The following is a 16,490-nucleotide window of genomic DNA, read 5'->3' as shown; positions in this document are numbered from 1 at the left end:
TTGTTTTTTACGCCAAAATGACGTTAAAAGTGATCAGTGACGTGTAAATGCAACCACCTTGTACACATTAGGGTTAGAGACGTGCTACTCCACATAAACCCACACCAAGAACGATGAAATAATGTGACTGTATACAGGGTGTGTGTGTGTTTTTATTTTTAAGTTGGTGTGTACGATGCAAGAGCGCGAACGCCCTAAAATCGCTCCCAAACCTATCATAGCCACAAAACCTAAGTACGTCCCTCCGGTAAAAATCCAACAAATCAAACCTCCTTTGCAAAAACAACCGTCTGGTAACGTAGGAGCACGCAAATCGAGTAGTGAGGACGACCCTCCTCCACCTGAGTATGTGGACAAGGAACAAATACTCCGGAGAAAACTCACTCAGTCAGAGGTTCGAAAATCAGTGACAACCTTCAAAATTGACGACAACCAATCACAGTGGCGTCACAAAGATGTGTACTTCCTGCCTCAAAGCGACAAGGAACCGTTGTATCCCAGAAGAGAAGACGTCCACCTCCAAAAAGAGGCTCTCAGCAGCAGAAAATTGTTTAATGAGGAATGTAGAACTGAAACGAGTAATTTGTCTAGTTTTGTGGTGGGCGACAGTAAATTATACAAAAAAACTTTGGAGGTCACCCAAAAACCCCCCAACTCTCCCAGCACTGTGTGCTGCAGCATTCTTTCTAACGCCGCCACTGATTGTTGTGGAATAATTAACGTGGCTAAAAATGAATTGAACGGCAAAATGACCAAACTGGACTCACTCGACTCTTCCTCTGACTCTGGAGGTTTCAAGGACTTCGTCCCACCAGGATATGAGGACCCTGGCTACCTCCACCACCAAAGGAAAAAATCCCAACCGGAATTTTTCAGTGATCGCAACAAACTTACTGAAGTAGGCCACCAAAGAAAAACCTCACTAGGCCAATCGAACTTTGATGGAGGCATGAAAAAACAACCCAATTATGTGGCAAACGCCCAGGCCCTGGCCCAGTTCCTGCCTCAAACCGAGCAAAAGATCCTCCTGCACAACCAAAAAGCTGATGAGGCTCGAACCAGACAACCGAAACCCATACTGTCTCACGGAAGCTTCCAGCAGTCTACAAAAAAGCTGGAAGAGCTTCTGGCCCAACGGCTTGAAAGGGAGAAAAATGCCAAAAAAGGGGGCGCTAACTGCCTAGTAGACCCTGAAGAGGCGGAGCAGAAAATGCGAATTCAGCGACAAATCCAGCAGAAGCTGCACGCTGATCTGGAGCAAACGGTCAAACAGATTCAAGAGATTCAGAGCACCGAGTATCGACTGCCTCAAAACCGGAAGTGGACGTCAGAGGTTAGTTTTTGTTTACCAAGGGAGTGAAATGGAAAATGTCACTTAAATCTGACATGTTTCGAAACAACGTCTTTCTCAGACTACTAATGATGTTTTTTTTTTGCAGAGTAATCGAAGTCAGCCAGCGATTGGTCTAAAACACACTCCCAAATCTAGGGTAAGTACCTACACTTTTACAATACTACTCTGAATTTGTTGCTGATAACGTTTCAATCGCCATTAATGGTTTTTCTGAACCCCTTAAAGCGTCAACCCTCCAGGGAGGAAAAATGTAGTCCTTTTAAAAAGAGGGGAGAAATAATTTGATTGCAAGTGTTATATGGCTCCATAAAATTTGTGTTATTTGCTTTTGATAATCGGTTGTAAGTGTTTCATCAATCGATGATGATGAAAGTGTCGATAAGCCCAGTATCGACACTTATCACCCAACCCTAAAGCCCACTGTGCACGGCTGTCAAACTGCATTCCACCACGTTGCCAAATAGTGCAACAATCCCAACCCAACATCACTATTTTAGACTATTTACCAGCAATTCCAGGTTTTTTGTCCGGTTAACTATAGTTTTATTGTAAACTTAGTTAAATTAGCAATTTAAAAAAATTTAAATAAAATAGTTTAAACGTAATATTTAATAAAGTTTGGCAACAAGGCGTAGCCGTGCCTCCACACACAAAAACAATCAAGTGACTCACGCACGTATCTCATTGGTTCGCCGGTTTGCCTGCCGCTTTTCGAATTCAGTGGACCAAACCAGTTATTCAAGAGCTTTCGTTTGGGCTGGCCTGAATGCACACGGTTGTTCCGTGACAAATAATACGCGAACCGAATTATATTACGAAAAGAGAACTTTCTGTGCTTTCTATACAGTTATTCGGCGGACGGTCATTCCCGTGTCCGGGCAGAGACACCTCCCAAACTATCCCCCGGGAAATTGCAGTGTCTGGACCTCGAAAGTCATGCAGTCCGCGATGTTATTTTAGTTTTTGTGTTTTGTTTCCGATATTTTTCTAAGGAAAGGTGGTCTTTGTTGTGTTTGTTCAACGGCCGAAATAGGTAAGTCACCACTTATTTCGTAGAGTAATTGGGGGAGCACATTGTTTTTGATTAAAAGTGATTTGTTGGTTTTAATTTGCTTGCTATCGCGAAATTGTTCCGCGAAACAACTTAGTGACCTTTGACGGTGATAAAACAGCTAAAAGACATAATTTTAAGCGAAAAATTTGAAAGATTTTTGAGCTACGTAGGAAAATGGGGCCCAAAAATGTTGGGCACAGCCTCCTGTTATTTGACGGTTGCTATAGCAACCCTACTTTTTTTGTTTATCAAAATGTGTCATGTGCTCTAATATTTTCTAGAAATAGTGTAGTCACGTGATTACTGTCACTGTATTGTGCGTTGTGTTATTCCTCCCTAGACTTAAATTTGAAATTGTCAAGTGACATTCCATTGCGTATGCTTCGCACAGTCACGTGACAACTGCAACTGCCAGATTATACCTAACCTAACCTAAAAAAAAAATTGTTTTCAAAAGTGAATTTGAATAATTGTTGATGCTTTTTGTTATTTAACAATTTAAGTGTATTTAGGACTATATTCTTTGATTGAGACTAGTGGCTATACACCAGATGGAGTTATGAGGGTATGTTGATCGAAAACAAATTAATATTGACGCACTTATTTGGAGTACCACTCTAGTGTTAGCAATATTTGATGAGGTTTACTAAAAATGCAATATCAGATCAGATAATTGTGATGCTGTCTACAGAAAATTTACCTTGTTGGCATTTAGATTAGCAGTAGTTGAGAAAATCCGAGCAGTTGCCTGGCAGCTGCACATTTTCACGTTTTGCCACTTCTTGGTTTTTAAAGGAAAACGTGCCGGTGTCTTGTTACGCAAACATCTGCCACCAACAGATTTCAGCGTATCAGAACCCAGCCCGATCGGTTTGTTGCCTTGAATTTCTGTGTAACTTTGGCGATTTTAAAACAGAACAGTCTTTTAAGTACAGGTACGTGAATAATGTGTTCTTGGAACCAGTTTAGGAACAAAACGTCTATAAGGAAACCCTAGAGTTCTTGACCGAACAATGCTCCCAAAAACCTAAAGGTGACTCACCCTCTTGAGTAAAAGGGCTCGAGGGGACTGTAGTTGCAACAAGGGGGGAATCGGGCTGTGTATTTGGGGTGCAACTTGATTGAGACGGATGAGCCCTAAGAAATATCGGCAGGGGTGATGAATAAAAGTCCGACCAACCAAAAAGAAAACAATTAATTTGTGTGTTGGAGCCATGGTAAAAATATTTATGTAAGCTCATATTTCTGCGTCTTCCTCATTCCAGTTTCGGACATATTTCATTGCTGCAATGTTTACTGGATGTGTCAGTATTTTTAGACCGGAAAACGGCACTCGAATAATGGAAATCGTCCACGTTTGACCTATTTGAACATTCGATTTATGAGTAAGAATCTTGTTCTTGTCGTGTAAACATCACACAGGCCCTCATATTAATTAACCTTGTCTAGAGAGGTTTTGTTTACCTTTCATCTGATACGTTTTAGAGCTTTACATAACGGTGGCAAGCACACAAGTGTTTTAGGTAAACATAAAGTGCCCGACTTCCAACGCATTTTTGCCAAAATAGTAGCGGAAAGTAGGCTGGATTCATGTGGGTTAGCTCCCACTTAAATGCAAATTAATTCGGTGTAACGGGTTTGCAAAATGCTGTGTCGTCGCCTTAAGAAACTCTTTTGTCCCAAAGCACTTATTCGGTCTTGGGGACGATAAACAACGAACCTGTCAAGCTGGGAACACGCAGGAAACCCTGCCAGGTATACACAGAAATTCGTTTATTGTAGTTGAATTATGGACGCAGCATATTTGAATGGTTCACCTAACCTCCACACAACAACAGTATTTTCAATGCTGCTGCTGTGATGGAAGTAAAAATGGAGAGGATTAGTCGGCGCCACAAGGGCGGAAAGAGGGGAGACCTTTTGATGACTGAGTGACAAATTGCCCTTGTCATAAGTGATGATAATCCACCATTTTGGGTTGAAACGTTGCCAGGGACGCATTAAAATGCCAACTTTAGCAGGAAAGAGACAAAGTAAGGAAGTCCTTTTTCCTGTTACGATATAAAACGACAATATTTTTAACAATACAACCACTTGGTTAGGTTTACACCTGGGAAGGTCAACGGTCCACACGTTTTGGGGGATCGACCTCAGCAACACAACAAAACAGAAAAAAATCGAAAACAGAATTAAGGAAACGAGGTCGCCGAACTTGAGCCAACCCAAAACACTAGTCTGGTGATATGACCCCATACGTTTTAGCGTTTAAATCGTTTTGTTGTGCATTAACCGCAAAATGTCAATTTGGTAGGCGTGTTTCACCTAAAAATTGTCAAGTCAAAGTTTTAGGTGTTTGAGTCACAAATTTCAAATTTCGTTTTGTTCTCTTATGGCCCAAAATAACGCCCCATTAACCTTGAGTTGTTTTTCCCCTAGTGGTTTCCCATCTGGTTGTTAGGTAATCTTAGGTATGTCATCACGCACACACGTGAAATGTGTCTTAAATTGTAGTAATATATACAAGGTGTCCCTAATAAGTGCATGTTCTGAGCTAATGGCACTGAAGGACTGTTTTTTAACTTTAATGGGTAATGAAAACGCCCAAACGTAAACCGATCCGATACGCTAAATAAACCGTATTTATAGGTTTTTCCCAGTACTGGACCGTAAAATTACCAATTCAATCCCGGCTTTTAATACCACCGTAAAGGTTTTATGGTTGTTCCATCTCTCCTAAAGAATTCCAAACTGAAATGACAGAATCTAGATTATTATGCAGATACCCAGTGCAGAATTTAATTAATAGGCAGCCCCATTAATTACGCAACAGCGTAAACTGGTCCAGTATGGAAATCAGTCGAACTGACGTGTTCGTGCCCCAGCACCTCGTTAAGGGCTTTTCAGTCTGGCCGATAAGAGGCCTCTCCAGGAAAAATAAATGTTATTTCCCACAATCTAAACGTTAAATCGAGTGGGATTTTCATAAAGTTATCTTAAATTCAGCTTAAAACTGCCACTTAGACTTTAAAGTTTTGCAGATGCGGCCTCTGGAGAACGTTTTACCCACTTAGGATTGGTTCAAATGCAGATTACTCACAGAAAAACAAAGTGAGGAAGATCACACGTATAAAACGTAAACAAAATGCATTGTTTACAAAATACCAGGCAATTTGTCGCAATAAAACATGTCCTCACAGATCACCGACAAAGATATATACACGTCGTCTTGTTTGTATGTATTCTTCCCAAGATTAATGTCAAATGGATTTCAAGGAGACGTTTTAATTTGTTTATTAGCGCTTTCGTCAACTGGGTCGTATAATATGTAAATTTACCCACTTTTTTGTATCAATTGTCTTGGGGGTTAAGGCCAAACAATGAACAAGTCCAGTTCGAAGAACCAACGGCTCGAACCTGATCTGGGTTTAAAGCCCCGTTTACACACAACGCATGCACGTTTGAAGAAACTTGTGATGATGCTGTTCTGACATTTAATGAGAAAATAGGGTCAGTGCTAACAACATTGCTAGTACAATTGGTACCTATCAATGTTATTAAATAATGTTTTAACGTCCGCCTTAATAGCTGCGACTGTCTAAATAAAACGCGTCCTTGATTTATAAAAATAAACTGCCATTGTTTGTATAATAATAAGAAGAATCCTTCCCAGGGAAACGAAAAATTCAATTAAACGTCGAAGATAATGGAATTAACACTTCTTGGCTTGACGCCTGGATATTCAGAATGTCGTCCAGAAAATGTGTCTGGGTCGGACAAGTCGTCGATAAATCATTCCGTTTGAAACACGTGTGGCCCCAATTTCGATAAACCTCTCCAGATTTCTGAGGTTAGATTCTTGCCACTCAACAAAATTTGTGTTTTAGAGTTAGTTCTGGCCAACCAAAGTCCATAATTCTTTCACGAACATGATAAGAAAATATTATTTTTGTAAGTTATCAGTTTGATTTAAGGGCGTAGGTCACGAAAAACCCCAGACAATATTACCCTGACAAATTTTTTGTTTGCCTGCCAAGTGGGAAATAGTACTTACATGCAAAGTTCACAAACCTGTCTGAAGACAGTGTTTTTCGATTGCACTAGGCAAATATTGAACTGAAGAACTCGTTTTCAGCTTCCTTTGTCCGCTGACTTGGCTTGGATATATTTTTCTTGGATTTTACGCATTTTTTGTTTGAAGAATCAGTGAACCGTGCTGGGACAAGCAGCTGGCACGCGCTACACCATAAGGGCGCGCCTACAATGGGCTTGATGGGCCCTTTTATCGGTCCCTGAACATGCATAGATGGGCTTTTTGTAGAAACAACATAATTGGCTTTTTACATCGCGGTATAGGCCCATACGGAAGTGATTTGTATAAATATGGCGAGCGTGTTGATTAGAGACCCGTTCGCAACTGCAATTAGCCATTCATTTATGCTGAAAGCGATTTTTCGCCGTTTTCCGTATTGAAAACACGTCGTTCGTTTACTTAGAGCATTCCATCGTGGGATTGAAATCGACCGTTAAAAGAGAATGTTCAACGGAGAAATCCTCTGATTCCATCAGCCAGAGAGATAATTACTTACGTGAAACAACGCCCTCTTAAGCAGTCAAATCAGAACTAAAAAAAGGGACAGCAAAGCTGCTTTTTTGACCAATTTCAAACTGACAGAATGGCAATGTTGTCATATTTGTACGGAATAGATATTATTTTCAACTCACTCACACTATTTCTAAATACGAGCACGTCTCAAGGTCTAATTTAAATTTTTGTCAGATTATTTGGCCCGGCGCATTATTACAAAACGCCCCCTGCAGACGGAAATTTAAATCAAAACATAACTTATCCTGAAAGGGGTGACACCATGTATGTGGATGTTATTGTTGGAGGTCATCTACATAGCAATAAACAACACTGCAAACCCAATCAGCCGAGTTAAAATTATTTTAAATAGCGTGACCAAACACGTGTGCAAATATGCGTCACATGAAACATATTGTGGTTAAGGCTAGTTTAACGTTTTCCCACTGAGACAGCTTTCCACTACTAGAACAGCATTCTCTTGAGGTTTTGCAAATTTGAGTTCTCTCTAACCCAGCGATTAATTCGATTAAAACTGGCCATTGTAGGAGCTATTACGAAGCCAAGAAAACAAGCTACACAAGGTAATCATAATAATTTACCGAGATAGGATCGATCCCATCCGATGCTGGAGCCGTAGAATGGAAACTTTGATTCCATTAAAGGGAAAAATTGCTTCGATTCACGATCATAGATGATGGCCTAATTGCGTTTCGTAAAACCGGTCCATCCTATTATTATGATATCGAGTTGATTGCCTGATATTCAGACCGGTCCTGTATACAGGCACGCTCGGAATTAACCCTGACTGGTTGGAATTAAACGGCCATTGTTGCAGGAAAATCACAAAAAAATGGGACATAAAGCATAATAATTGACAACACTGGAATTGTGTGTCAGTGATTTTGACAGAAGTCACATCCGTCAAATGTCACAGTGGCATAAGCACGAACCAAAAACATACGTTGTTGACACTAGACCAGAATAATCATCTAAACAATGGAGGCCGGAAATTTAACTTTTAAATCGGACATCAAACATTGATAACTAAAAAATCGGTATAGCCTTCAAGCGATAATGTCCCATTAATGGTGTTAAACAAACACACGCATTGACATTAACACTTGCAAAGTGACCTCATTGAAAGCCGAATAAATGATTCATTGACCGTTCTAGTTGACCGTCCTTCTCATTGACTAGGTTGGCAACAAGACGTTTGACATTGACATATGACAGTTGACTGATGCGTTAGTTATCGCGATGAATCAAGATGGTGCAGTGTCAGATACTCGGTTTGATTGAGCGTGTAACGTTAAACCCCCCTTAATAAAAGTGGTTATAACGTGATACCTCGATGGTATCAAGTTACTCGTTGTCTGGAAAAATGTTTTGCTGGTCCCTTTTGCAGTCGTATTAACAATGCAAAAAGCAATTTGGCGTCGCCATAAAGGCCGACGTGATTATATAGCAACATTGTTGCTAATTACATTTTGTTTTTTTTTGAAACCAAGTGAAAGTGTGTTCGGTACAGTAAACTTGTTATGGTGTAATTTTGTAAAAATTGCGTAAGTCTGGTTGTTATATCAAGTAGTTCCTGTTGTGTTTTGTCACACACACACACACACACAGTTTTTATTATTTTAATACTTAAACCGAATAGGTTTTCACTAAAGTACCAATAAACATCTCCAGAAAACCATAAAATAAATTTAAACCCCCAAGAACGCAAAAGTGACATTGTTACTTGTCATTAACCAGCAGTGTTGCCACGTACCATCTTTTGATAACGTAAGCTTGCATTACCTTAATTGAATTATCAAGGTTACAACCAGAGAATCCCACGATTATAGCCCGGTTAAATCTATTGTGTCTTTTTATAGCTAGTCATTGCTTAGAATTAAGCACCCACTTTACTATAATTTGATACTTTGCCGTCTAAACGGATGGGAAAATTTTCCGAACGGTAAACAAAACGAAAATCGTCAATCCCGGAAATTGGCTCGCCTCATTTCCTTTACGTCACTAGCCTGTCAACTCTGACGAAGTGGCCGCGAAACGGAAATTGAGAGTTTTTTTCTTACTGAACGTTGCTCCCCCTTTGGGTTTAGTTGTAAACTAAATTAGTCCTTGCAGACCACCAGACTTAGGTCGTGTTGATAGATGGACGATCCCGAAATCCAAGAGACGGTGGAAGCCATCTTGGGCAAGGGGGCCAAAGTGATCGACTGCGAGAAGAAATCATCCATACGCGAAGAGGAGGTACTGTTTATTAACGGAATCCCAGTGGCTTTGGAAGGTCGAGATGGAATGGCAATCAAGGAAGCTTTGATCACCGGACAAGTGCCCCCTTGCGACTTACTCAACAAACTGTTAATTGACAGGTGAGAACACTTGACAAAAGATGACAACTAACCAAATGTTTAGTGGTATCCTAAAGGCTCCCGTCAAATTGGATACGTCACTGTCCGTCAAAAGCACGACAGTGATTAAAGAAGAGGTGACCGTGTCGAGGGATGGTAAAATTGTAGACGAGCGTAGCCGGGAAACCAAAGACCATTCGTTCTACACTAGCGCCATGACGGAGGTTTTTGAACCAATCAAAATCATTCCCAATGCCGAGTTGACCAATGGGAAATATCACGGTTAGTTTTTGTGTGTTAGTTTTTTGCAAATTATTGATAATTTTTTTGCTCAGGTAGCCCTAACGATACCTTTACCAGTGGCGGAGGTTCAAAGTGGTCCAAGTACGGTAGCAGTTCGAGCGCTTCCAGCTACGAATCCGAGCACGAGCCGTCAATGAGCTGTTACACCAAACCAAGGCAGTGTCTAAGCAAAGACTCGGGCCACATGAGCTCGGGCGCTACCGACAAAATTGATTTTACCCAAAGCAGCATTGACTCTCTAAGCTCGTACGATGAGACTGATTACATTTGCGAGCAATTGAGTCATTGCGCCAGTTTTGGCGTCAATGGATTTTTAGTGAGTTGCGCAACGTTATCAGCAACAAATGACAACAAAATTTACTTTAAGCCACGTGAGCGTTTTCTAGGTCTAATAACTTTATTTTTGTTTCAGCCTACGATTTTCGGTACTGTCGCCTCAGATCTGACCCCCAAAGACTGCTCGAATAGGAGAGTGAGTGTTTCACAATTTAACAGTCACTTTCACTTAACAATAGTAACGCGAATGTGTAGTAACGTCATCAAAAGTCAACACGCGGCTTTATTGAAACTGTTAACTGCGACCCAAATTCCTTCGTGTGTTTAGTACCAGTTCATGAAGTATACGGGGTGTTCCAGTTTTAAATGTCAATAATTCACCAATCCATCATTATGTCATTTTCCTGAAAAGTGCTTCCTAAGGAAAATACAGTCCTTTAAATTTCTGTTTAAAAAATCGTTTTTTTTCTCATAACTGTCAGACCGTTGGAGCAATATTGATCAAATTTGGAACAAGCACTTTATTACACGTTATTACGGTCAAAAACCCAAAACTAACCTAACCCAACTTAAAAATTGTCTTGGAATTCACTTAAGAAGTTTAAAAAATATTATTGTAGTCAGTTTTCATAGTTTCCAGACAAACTAAAAGACTTTAGTTTTGAAAATTGAATTAGAACAGATAAAAATTTCAGAAGCTTAAAAATTGTGTTTGTAACCAGTTTTCATGCAAATCGAGAGACTTTAATACTAAAAAAATTGACTTGTAGACATAAAAACTACTTTTTCAAGAATTTGTTACAACAAATTCATACATTTGAACCTTAAAAATTGACTTGAACCCCAAAATGTGACTGAACTAATGAAAAGTGACATCAGAAGCTTAAAATTTGCAATTTGAAGTAAGTTTTCATAATTTGAAGACAAATTTCTTAGATGCAGGACATTGACATTAGATTCATGAAAATTGTCTTGAAAACGAACTTTTCGTGCTTTTTACTTTGCTTTTCATTTTCTTCGACTTCTGGACTATTTTTAGTGCTTGAAAACTGCTTTCAGCTTGTAAAATCGAATCTTCACCAAGTTATTGACATAGCAAACTTAAAAACATTTTTTACATTCTTCATAGACTTAAAATGGCATTCCAAGCTTTGTCACTATTAAATCGACTTCTAAACACCTCAGTGCTAAAAATTCGGGTATTTCTTAATAAACTAGACTGTTTTTAGTGTTTTAAGGCTGTTTTCAGTGCCTCAAATCGAGTTTCAAGACTATCTTTACAAATTTCCACTGACCATAGTCTTGAAAATGTTATTTCAAGCTTCTTTACTATTAAATTGACTTCTACACTCATAGGTGCAATAAGTTGTAGCATCTCTAAGAAGTTCAGACTCTTTTTAAGACTGAAAAATCGAGTTTAAGACTATTTCCAAAAGTCAAGTTTCTTCAGTAATAAAAGTAAAAAATGTTGGTACCAAATGCTACAATAATAGTCTTGAGAACTAATTTTTAGAAATAAAATAGTGCGAAAATTTAATTTACTTCTAGACTTGTTGTCCAGTCCAGAAATTGAGTTGTACACCAATTAAAGTCTTGAAAATATACTTTTGGACTCTCTTTAGTCCTAGTAAAGTCAGTTCTAGCATTAAAAGTCAACTTTTATATTATTTTTAGTAGTAAAAAACGAGTTTCATGCACAATACAATCTTTGTCTTGATTTCCGGACTTTTTTTAGTTCTTGAATGCCAGTTTCAGACACTCAACCAGGATGGCAGTCTGAGAAAGCGAATCATAAGACCATTCCTAGTAGTAAAAAAGTTTTGAGACTATTCAGTACAAATTTGGACTTTCACAAGTCTTGAATGTTGTTGTTGGAGGACTGTATCTTCCTTAGGAAACGTTTTTCAGAAAAATGACATAATGCAAGTCAACTTATTTTTTGATTAGCTATCAAATGGTGAATTATTGACACTTAAAACTGGACCACCCTGTCCATAATCGATTTTTTCTGCTTTATAGCTTGTCATAATCTTAAACAATCTTAAAGTTCTCATGAGGGTGAATTTCTTATTTTGAATATTTTTCACAGAGCCTACCTCAAACTCCCACGATAAAAAGTTACTCGACCATTTTTTCCGGGGATCCGCACCAGGACGCCTCCACCGAATTGGGAGTTCAACAGGATAATGTAAGTTGATGGTGGATGCAACGTTGCCGCTACTTTAATCTTGCTGTCACCTAGCCAGCAGTTTCATTCATGTATTTGTCGAGACTTATCGTTAATAACGCTTTGATAAGCCCCTTGAACCAAATTGATTTAGCGCCGCTGCGCCCATTGATAAACCGATAACCCGGAACCGTATAGTGTTACGACACTATAAATTATTTTCTTACTGTGAATGACACTTCTAAAAATACCACCCAACCGTTTTATCGTTGTTTTCCTTAAGTTGCATTTCAACTGATGATCATAGAATTTTGATTGGGCCAAATCTGGGCGTGATCTAATCCCACAGAGATAGCCCAACACACTCTTGCCACCCAGTTTTATTTACTCTATCGAAAGTACTTAAACCACCTGCTTAGAAAGAGGTGTATTTACACAGCCGACTGGGTGTAATGTTTGTTTACGAAGGCACCTAATCTCCAGGTTTACCAACTCCGAGAAACAGGTTTGTTTGTTGATCCAGAGACCCCAGTCTCGTAAATTTGTCGCTATTTGTATTGATTAGGCGATGGCGGCTTTATTATCAAACGAGTGTTTTTTGTTTGTTTTTTTTTTTAATAAAATTTGTAAGGTCCAACCTGGGTGCGTATTCTTGCAAGAAGGAAAGGAACGTAACGAATAATCAAGAGAAAGACCTGTAGAATGTGACAAGAACCCGCCATTGTCAGCTTCTTCTGTCACATTCTATCGACAATTCTCTGGAGAACTCCGTTCCCTGCTTTCAAGAATTCTTTTGGCGGATATTTAAGTTTAGTTTGGCAACATTGCCAGTTAGGTGCAATCTGTCAGTTAGAACTTGACATGTCACGAGTATGGTTAGCATTAGGCAACCTGATTTCAAGAACAACGAAGACATCTTATCATGTTTATAACTTTTCTGATTCCAGGCGCTCGTATACCGTGACGGTAATCTTCTGAGCGGCTCCCTGGAAGCCCTAATCCAGCACATGGTCCCCACCGAGTCCTATTACCCGGACAGAGCCTACTTGTTTGCCTTTTTACTATCAGCACGGCTTTTTATCAAGCCTCACGATCTCCTGGCTAGAGTGCGCGCTTTAGGTGAACAGCAACAAGGTCTGGGGGACGGTTGCGTGTCCGGAGGACCTCAACAAGCCCGTTTCGTCGAGAAAATGGTACAACTGCTAGCCGAATGGACGGAGCAATTTCCGTACGATTTTCGGGACGAACGCATGATGGAACACGTGCGCAAAGTGACTCAACAATGTTGCGCCGTCAATCCGTCGCTCAGAACGAACGTTTCGCTTTTGCTGCATAATCTCCATCCCAGACTGACTGCGTTGGAGGAGTACGAGAAGAGTTTGGAGAATCACACGAACTCCACAGCGTCTTCAGATGAGCACATTTCCTGTCCGGACGTCACGGAAATTTGTCCTAGCCCTGAAAAACTTGCCCAGCAATTGACCCACGTGGAATTGGAACGGTTGTCATTTATTGGTCCCGAGGAGTTTGTTCAGGCTTTCGCCAAGGAAAACCCGGCCTTGGAAACCTCATTCAAGGACCTGAAGAAGACGAGAAACCTGGAACAGTACGTTCAGTGGTTCAACCGACTCAGCTACTTTGTAGCCACTCAAGTGTGTAAAGTACGTATGTCGTGTTATCATCGCATTTTGGTGCTCACCAGTTCGGTTACAGTACCAAAAGAAAAAACAACGAGTCAAAATGGTGGAGTACTGGATAGAGACCGGACGGGAATGCTTCAATATTGGCAACTTTAACAGTCTAATGGCCATCATAGCCGGACTGAACATGTCCCCTATTTCCAGATTGAAGAAAACTGTAAGTGTAAGCAAATAATAAATCAATCAATAAAGTAATTTGATTAAATTTCTAGTGGAACAAGATTCAATCGGGGAAATTCGCCATTTTGGAACACCAAATGGATCCGAGCAGCAACTTTAGCAGCTACAGGAGCACCCTGAAAGCGGCCATGTGGCGGAGCGCCGGCGCTACAGATCAACGGCAACGGATCGTTATTCCTTTCTTCAGTTTGCTGGTCAAAGATTTGTATTTTCTGAATCAAGGCTGTTCCAACAAGTAAGTATTTTTCTAACAAATAGAGAAAAAACATGAATCATTAACATTTTGATTCCATTTAGCAAATATCTCCCGTTTAAGCCCTCTAAGGATAAAATGTCCTTTCTAGGTTTCACTAGAAAATTAAATTCCCTACAATTTTTGTTTCTTAACATTTTCCTGATTTTTCCCATGTGACCGAGTTATGATTGAAATACCATTTTACCCCACAACGTAACTAACCTAACCTACGTCTACGTAGTTGGCTGTGGTTCTCTCGTTTGGATTGACAGCTGTCATATAATAATTGTTTGCAACGTTATCTAAGACGTACGCTTTTTGTGACAATTGCCAATTCATAGGCGACCTGACCATAACAATTATTGAACACCCGTTACTTTAGACGTATTTTGGCGTCACTGTTTACTGGAGTGTTTACATTGCCTGTCTCATTTTAACTCATTCTGATGAAAAAAGATGGCCTATGTTATTACAGCTTAAAATTCAGGTTAATATTGTCACCAAATACGCCTTTTATAGTTATATACAGACAATATTCTATGCTGTATATCGGCCATTCTTTAAAAAGGTGACCTGTAGTAGGCTTTGAATTTGGAGATTGATTTTAAGTCTGATTCTAGTGTGCTGTGCATCACGTGCTACGGCGCCTACCAATGAAATTAAATTTTATAGTTATTACGTCAAAACAATATTTTTTAGCGGTGTTGCCAATAGTTGCGTTTGTTCCCTATTTTCTTACAATATTGTGGTTCAATTCTAACTTGAAGGTTACAGAATTCATACTTTACTACGACCAAAACAGTTATTGAAATGTATTTGGTTTTTTCATTAGATTACCAAACGGACACATCAACTTTGAGAAATTCTGGCAGCTGGCTAAACAAGTGACCGAATTTATGGCGTGGAAACAGGTCACGTGTCCGTTCGAAAAAGACCACAAAGTGATTGCGGTGTTGCAGAACAGTCCGGTGTTGAACGAGAACGCGCTGGCGCGCGCCAGTTTCGAATGTGAACCGCCCGACAACAACCAAGAGAAGGAACGGTGCAAAACGCTGAAAGCTGAAGGCGGCAGCGGTTGTAACGCTTAAGGGAATTGAGGACTGTTCGGGTTTTATGGGAACATTAGAGTCAATGTAACCTGGCTGCCTTTAGTCGCTATAACGCAGAGAGTAAGTTAGTTTTTTTGCTAATTGTCCGCGCACACGTGTACAAAACGATTTTATTTTAGTTACGTTAGTAGTGTGTATATTTTGTATATATTTTCGTGTTTTACGTTCATGTCGTTATTGTTTGATTGTTTCGGGAGCACTACATTGTTTAATATCGGTTCCTTATCGAAGTCCTTATTAAAAGTGGTCCTTATTTTGCCGTGACGTTTATATGTGATGCTAAATTATAATATATTGAAGCAAGAAAGAAGATTATTTAGGATTTAAGGCTGGTGGATTTGCCGAAGAGGAACTAGTGGTAGACTTTTTTTAGTCTGAGCTGCTTTTTTAATACTCAAACAGCTTTTTTTTGATATTATAGAGCCACCTTTGTATAAGCGTTCTATCAATATTAGCTCCGTGGCGTTTTTTATACCTCAATGTTTTTACACGTGTTTATATACATATTTATATACAGTAAGTACTTAAAAAAACGCTGTTGGCACCACCTGAAAAATTCAGTATTTGATAAGTAAGTATTTTGACCTGAGCACCTTTTCCTCTTTGATAATCCTAAAAATGCATTTTCAGCAAGAATTGAAGTAAATAGTCCAGCACCGTCCTGTCCCTCCCTCGAACCTCTCCCATGACCCACTCAGTAATCATAAACACAAAAGACTTACAAATCGTCAGTATTCTAGTCATTAAAGTTAAGGATGTCGCTTGCGTTAATTTAATAATATACTTAAATCGAATTATGTATCAAAATAAACAAATGTTTTGTGTATAAAACCGTTGTATTATTTTTCGTTTTTTTCTAGCCCCTATAATTTGCTTTTTTAAATTTATTAGTTACTGTTTAATAGTAGTACTGGTTGTTGACGTACGGTGGCGCTGCTACAACTACAAGTTTAGCGTGAACTGTCAAACGTCAGGCGTGGAATCCATTATTTGAAAAATTGAAGAACTACAGTACAAAGCCGTTTTTTTCTTAAAAAGTTACTAATTTTTAGGGAAAAGTTATTCTTAAGTCTTCACTGTGCCTTCTGGCATCTCATGCCGCTTACAAGTCGTGTTTAATCTATTCTTTGGTTCATATACTCGTGCTTATACCAGTGCCTGTGTAAACCT

At 39.4% G+C, this 16,490-nt stretch overlaps 1 protein-coding gene and 1 long non-coding RNA gene across 8 annotated transcripts; both read left to right on the top strand.

Annotated features, from left to right (window-relative positions):
• The first annotated feature begins 24 nt into the window (after nt 1–24).
• Nucleotides 25–16,151, top strand: LOC145734601 (ras-GEF domain-containing family member 1B-like). Of its 4 annotated transcripts, none has more exons than XM_081988076.1 (10): nt 1,942–2,387; nt 9,115–9,371; nt 9,415–9,632; nt 9,686–9,969; nt 10,066–10,125; nt 12,019–12,117; nt 13,044–13,757; nt 13,810–13,953; nt 14,009–14,211; nt 15,044–16,151. In XM_081988076.1, the coding sequence occupies exons 2-10, from the start codon at nt 9,151–9,153 to the stop codon at nt 15,297–15,299; spliced, it is 2,199 nt and encodes a 732-aa protein (XP_081844202.1). In that variant the 5' UTR covers nt 1,942–2,387; nt 9,115–9,150; the 3' UTR covers nt 15,300–16,151. The 4 variants fall into 4 exon arrangements, with proteins under 4 accessions (XP_081844200.1, XP_081844202.1, XP_081844203.1 ...); XM_081988077.1 differs by having other exon boundaries at nt 1,943–2,387; nt 9,151–9,371; XM_081988075.1 differs by having other exon boundaries at nt 1,944–2,387; nt 9,124–9,371.
• On the top strand, nt 2,394–5,619 carry LOC145734619 (uncharacterized). 4 transcript variants are annotated; one of them, XR_014179460.1, is made up of 4 exons: nt 2,394–3,609; nt 3,674–4,866; nt 4,920–4,996; nt 5,055–5,619. It is a non-coding gene; the product is annotated as an uncharacterized LOC145734619 (long non-coding RNA). The 4 variants fall into 4 exon arrangements; XR_014179458.1 differs by having other exon boundaries at nt 3,674–4,441; nt 4,511–5,619; XR_014179459.1 differs by having other exon boundaries at nt 3,674–4,996.
• Nucleotides 16,152–16,490: the final 339 nt, after the last annotated feature.

This window comes from Ips typographus, linkage group LG10 (assembly GCF_016097725.1).
Source record: "Ips typographus isolate SLU linkage group LG10, UJ_Ityp_2.0, whole genome shotgun sequence".
Lineage (NCBI taxonomy): Eukaryota > Metazoa > Arthropoda > Insecta > Coleoptera > Curculionidae > Ips > Ips typographus.
The sequence above is the reverse complement of the archived record's forward strand: the minus strand, read 5'-3'. Positions and strand labels throughout refer to the sequence as shown.

Excerpts from the sequence above, each read along its gene's own strand:
- LOC145734601 (XM_081988074.1), top strand. The coding sequence starts at position 176 with ATGCAAGAGCGCGAACGCCCTAAAATCGCTCCCAAACCTATCATAGCC. Across the intron at positions 1,491-10,065 it reads AACACACTCCCAAATCTAGG|CCTACGATTTTCGGTACTGT; the intron begins GTAAGTACCTAC and ends TTTTTGTTTCAG. Across the intron at positions 12,118-13,043 it reads TGGGAGTTCAACAGGATAAT|GCGCTCGTATACCGTGACGG; the intron begins GTAAGTTGATGG and ends TTCTGATTCCAG.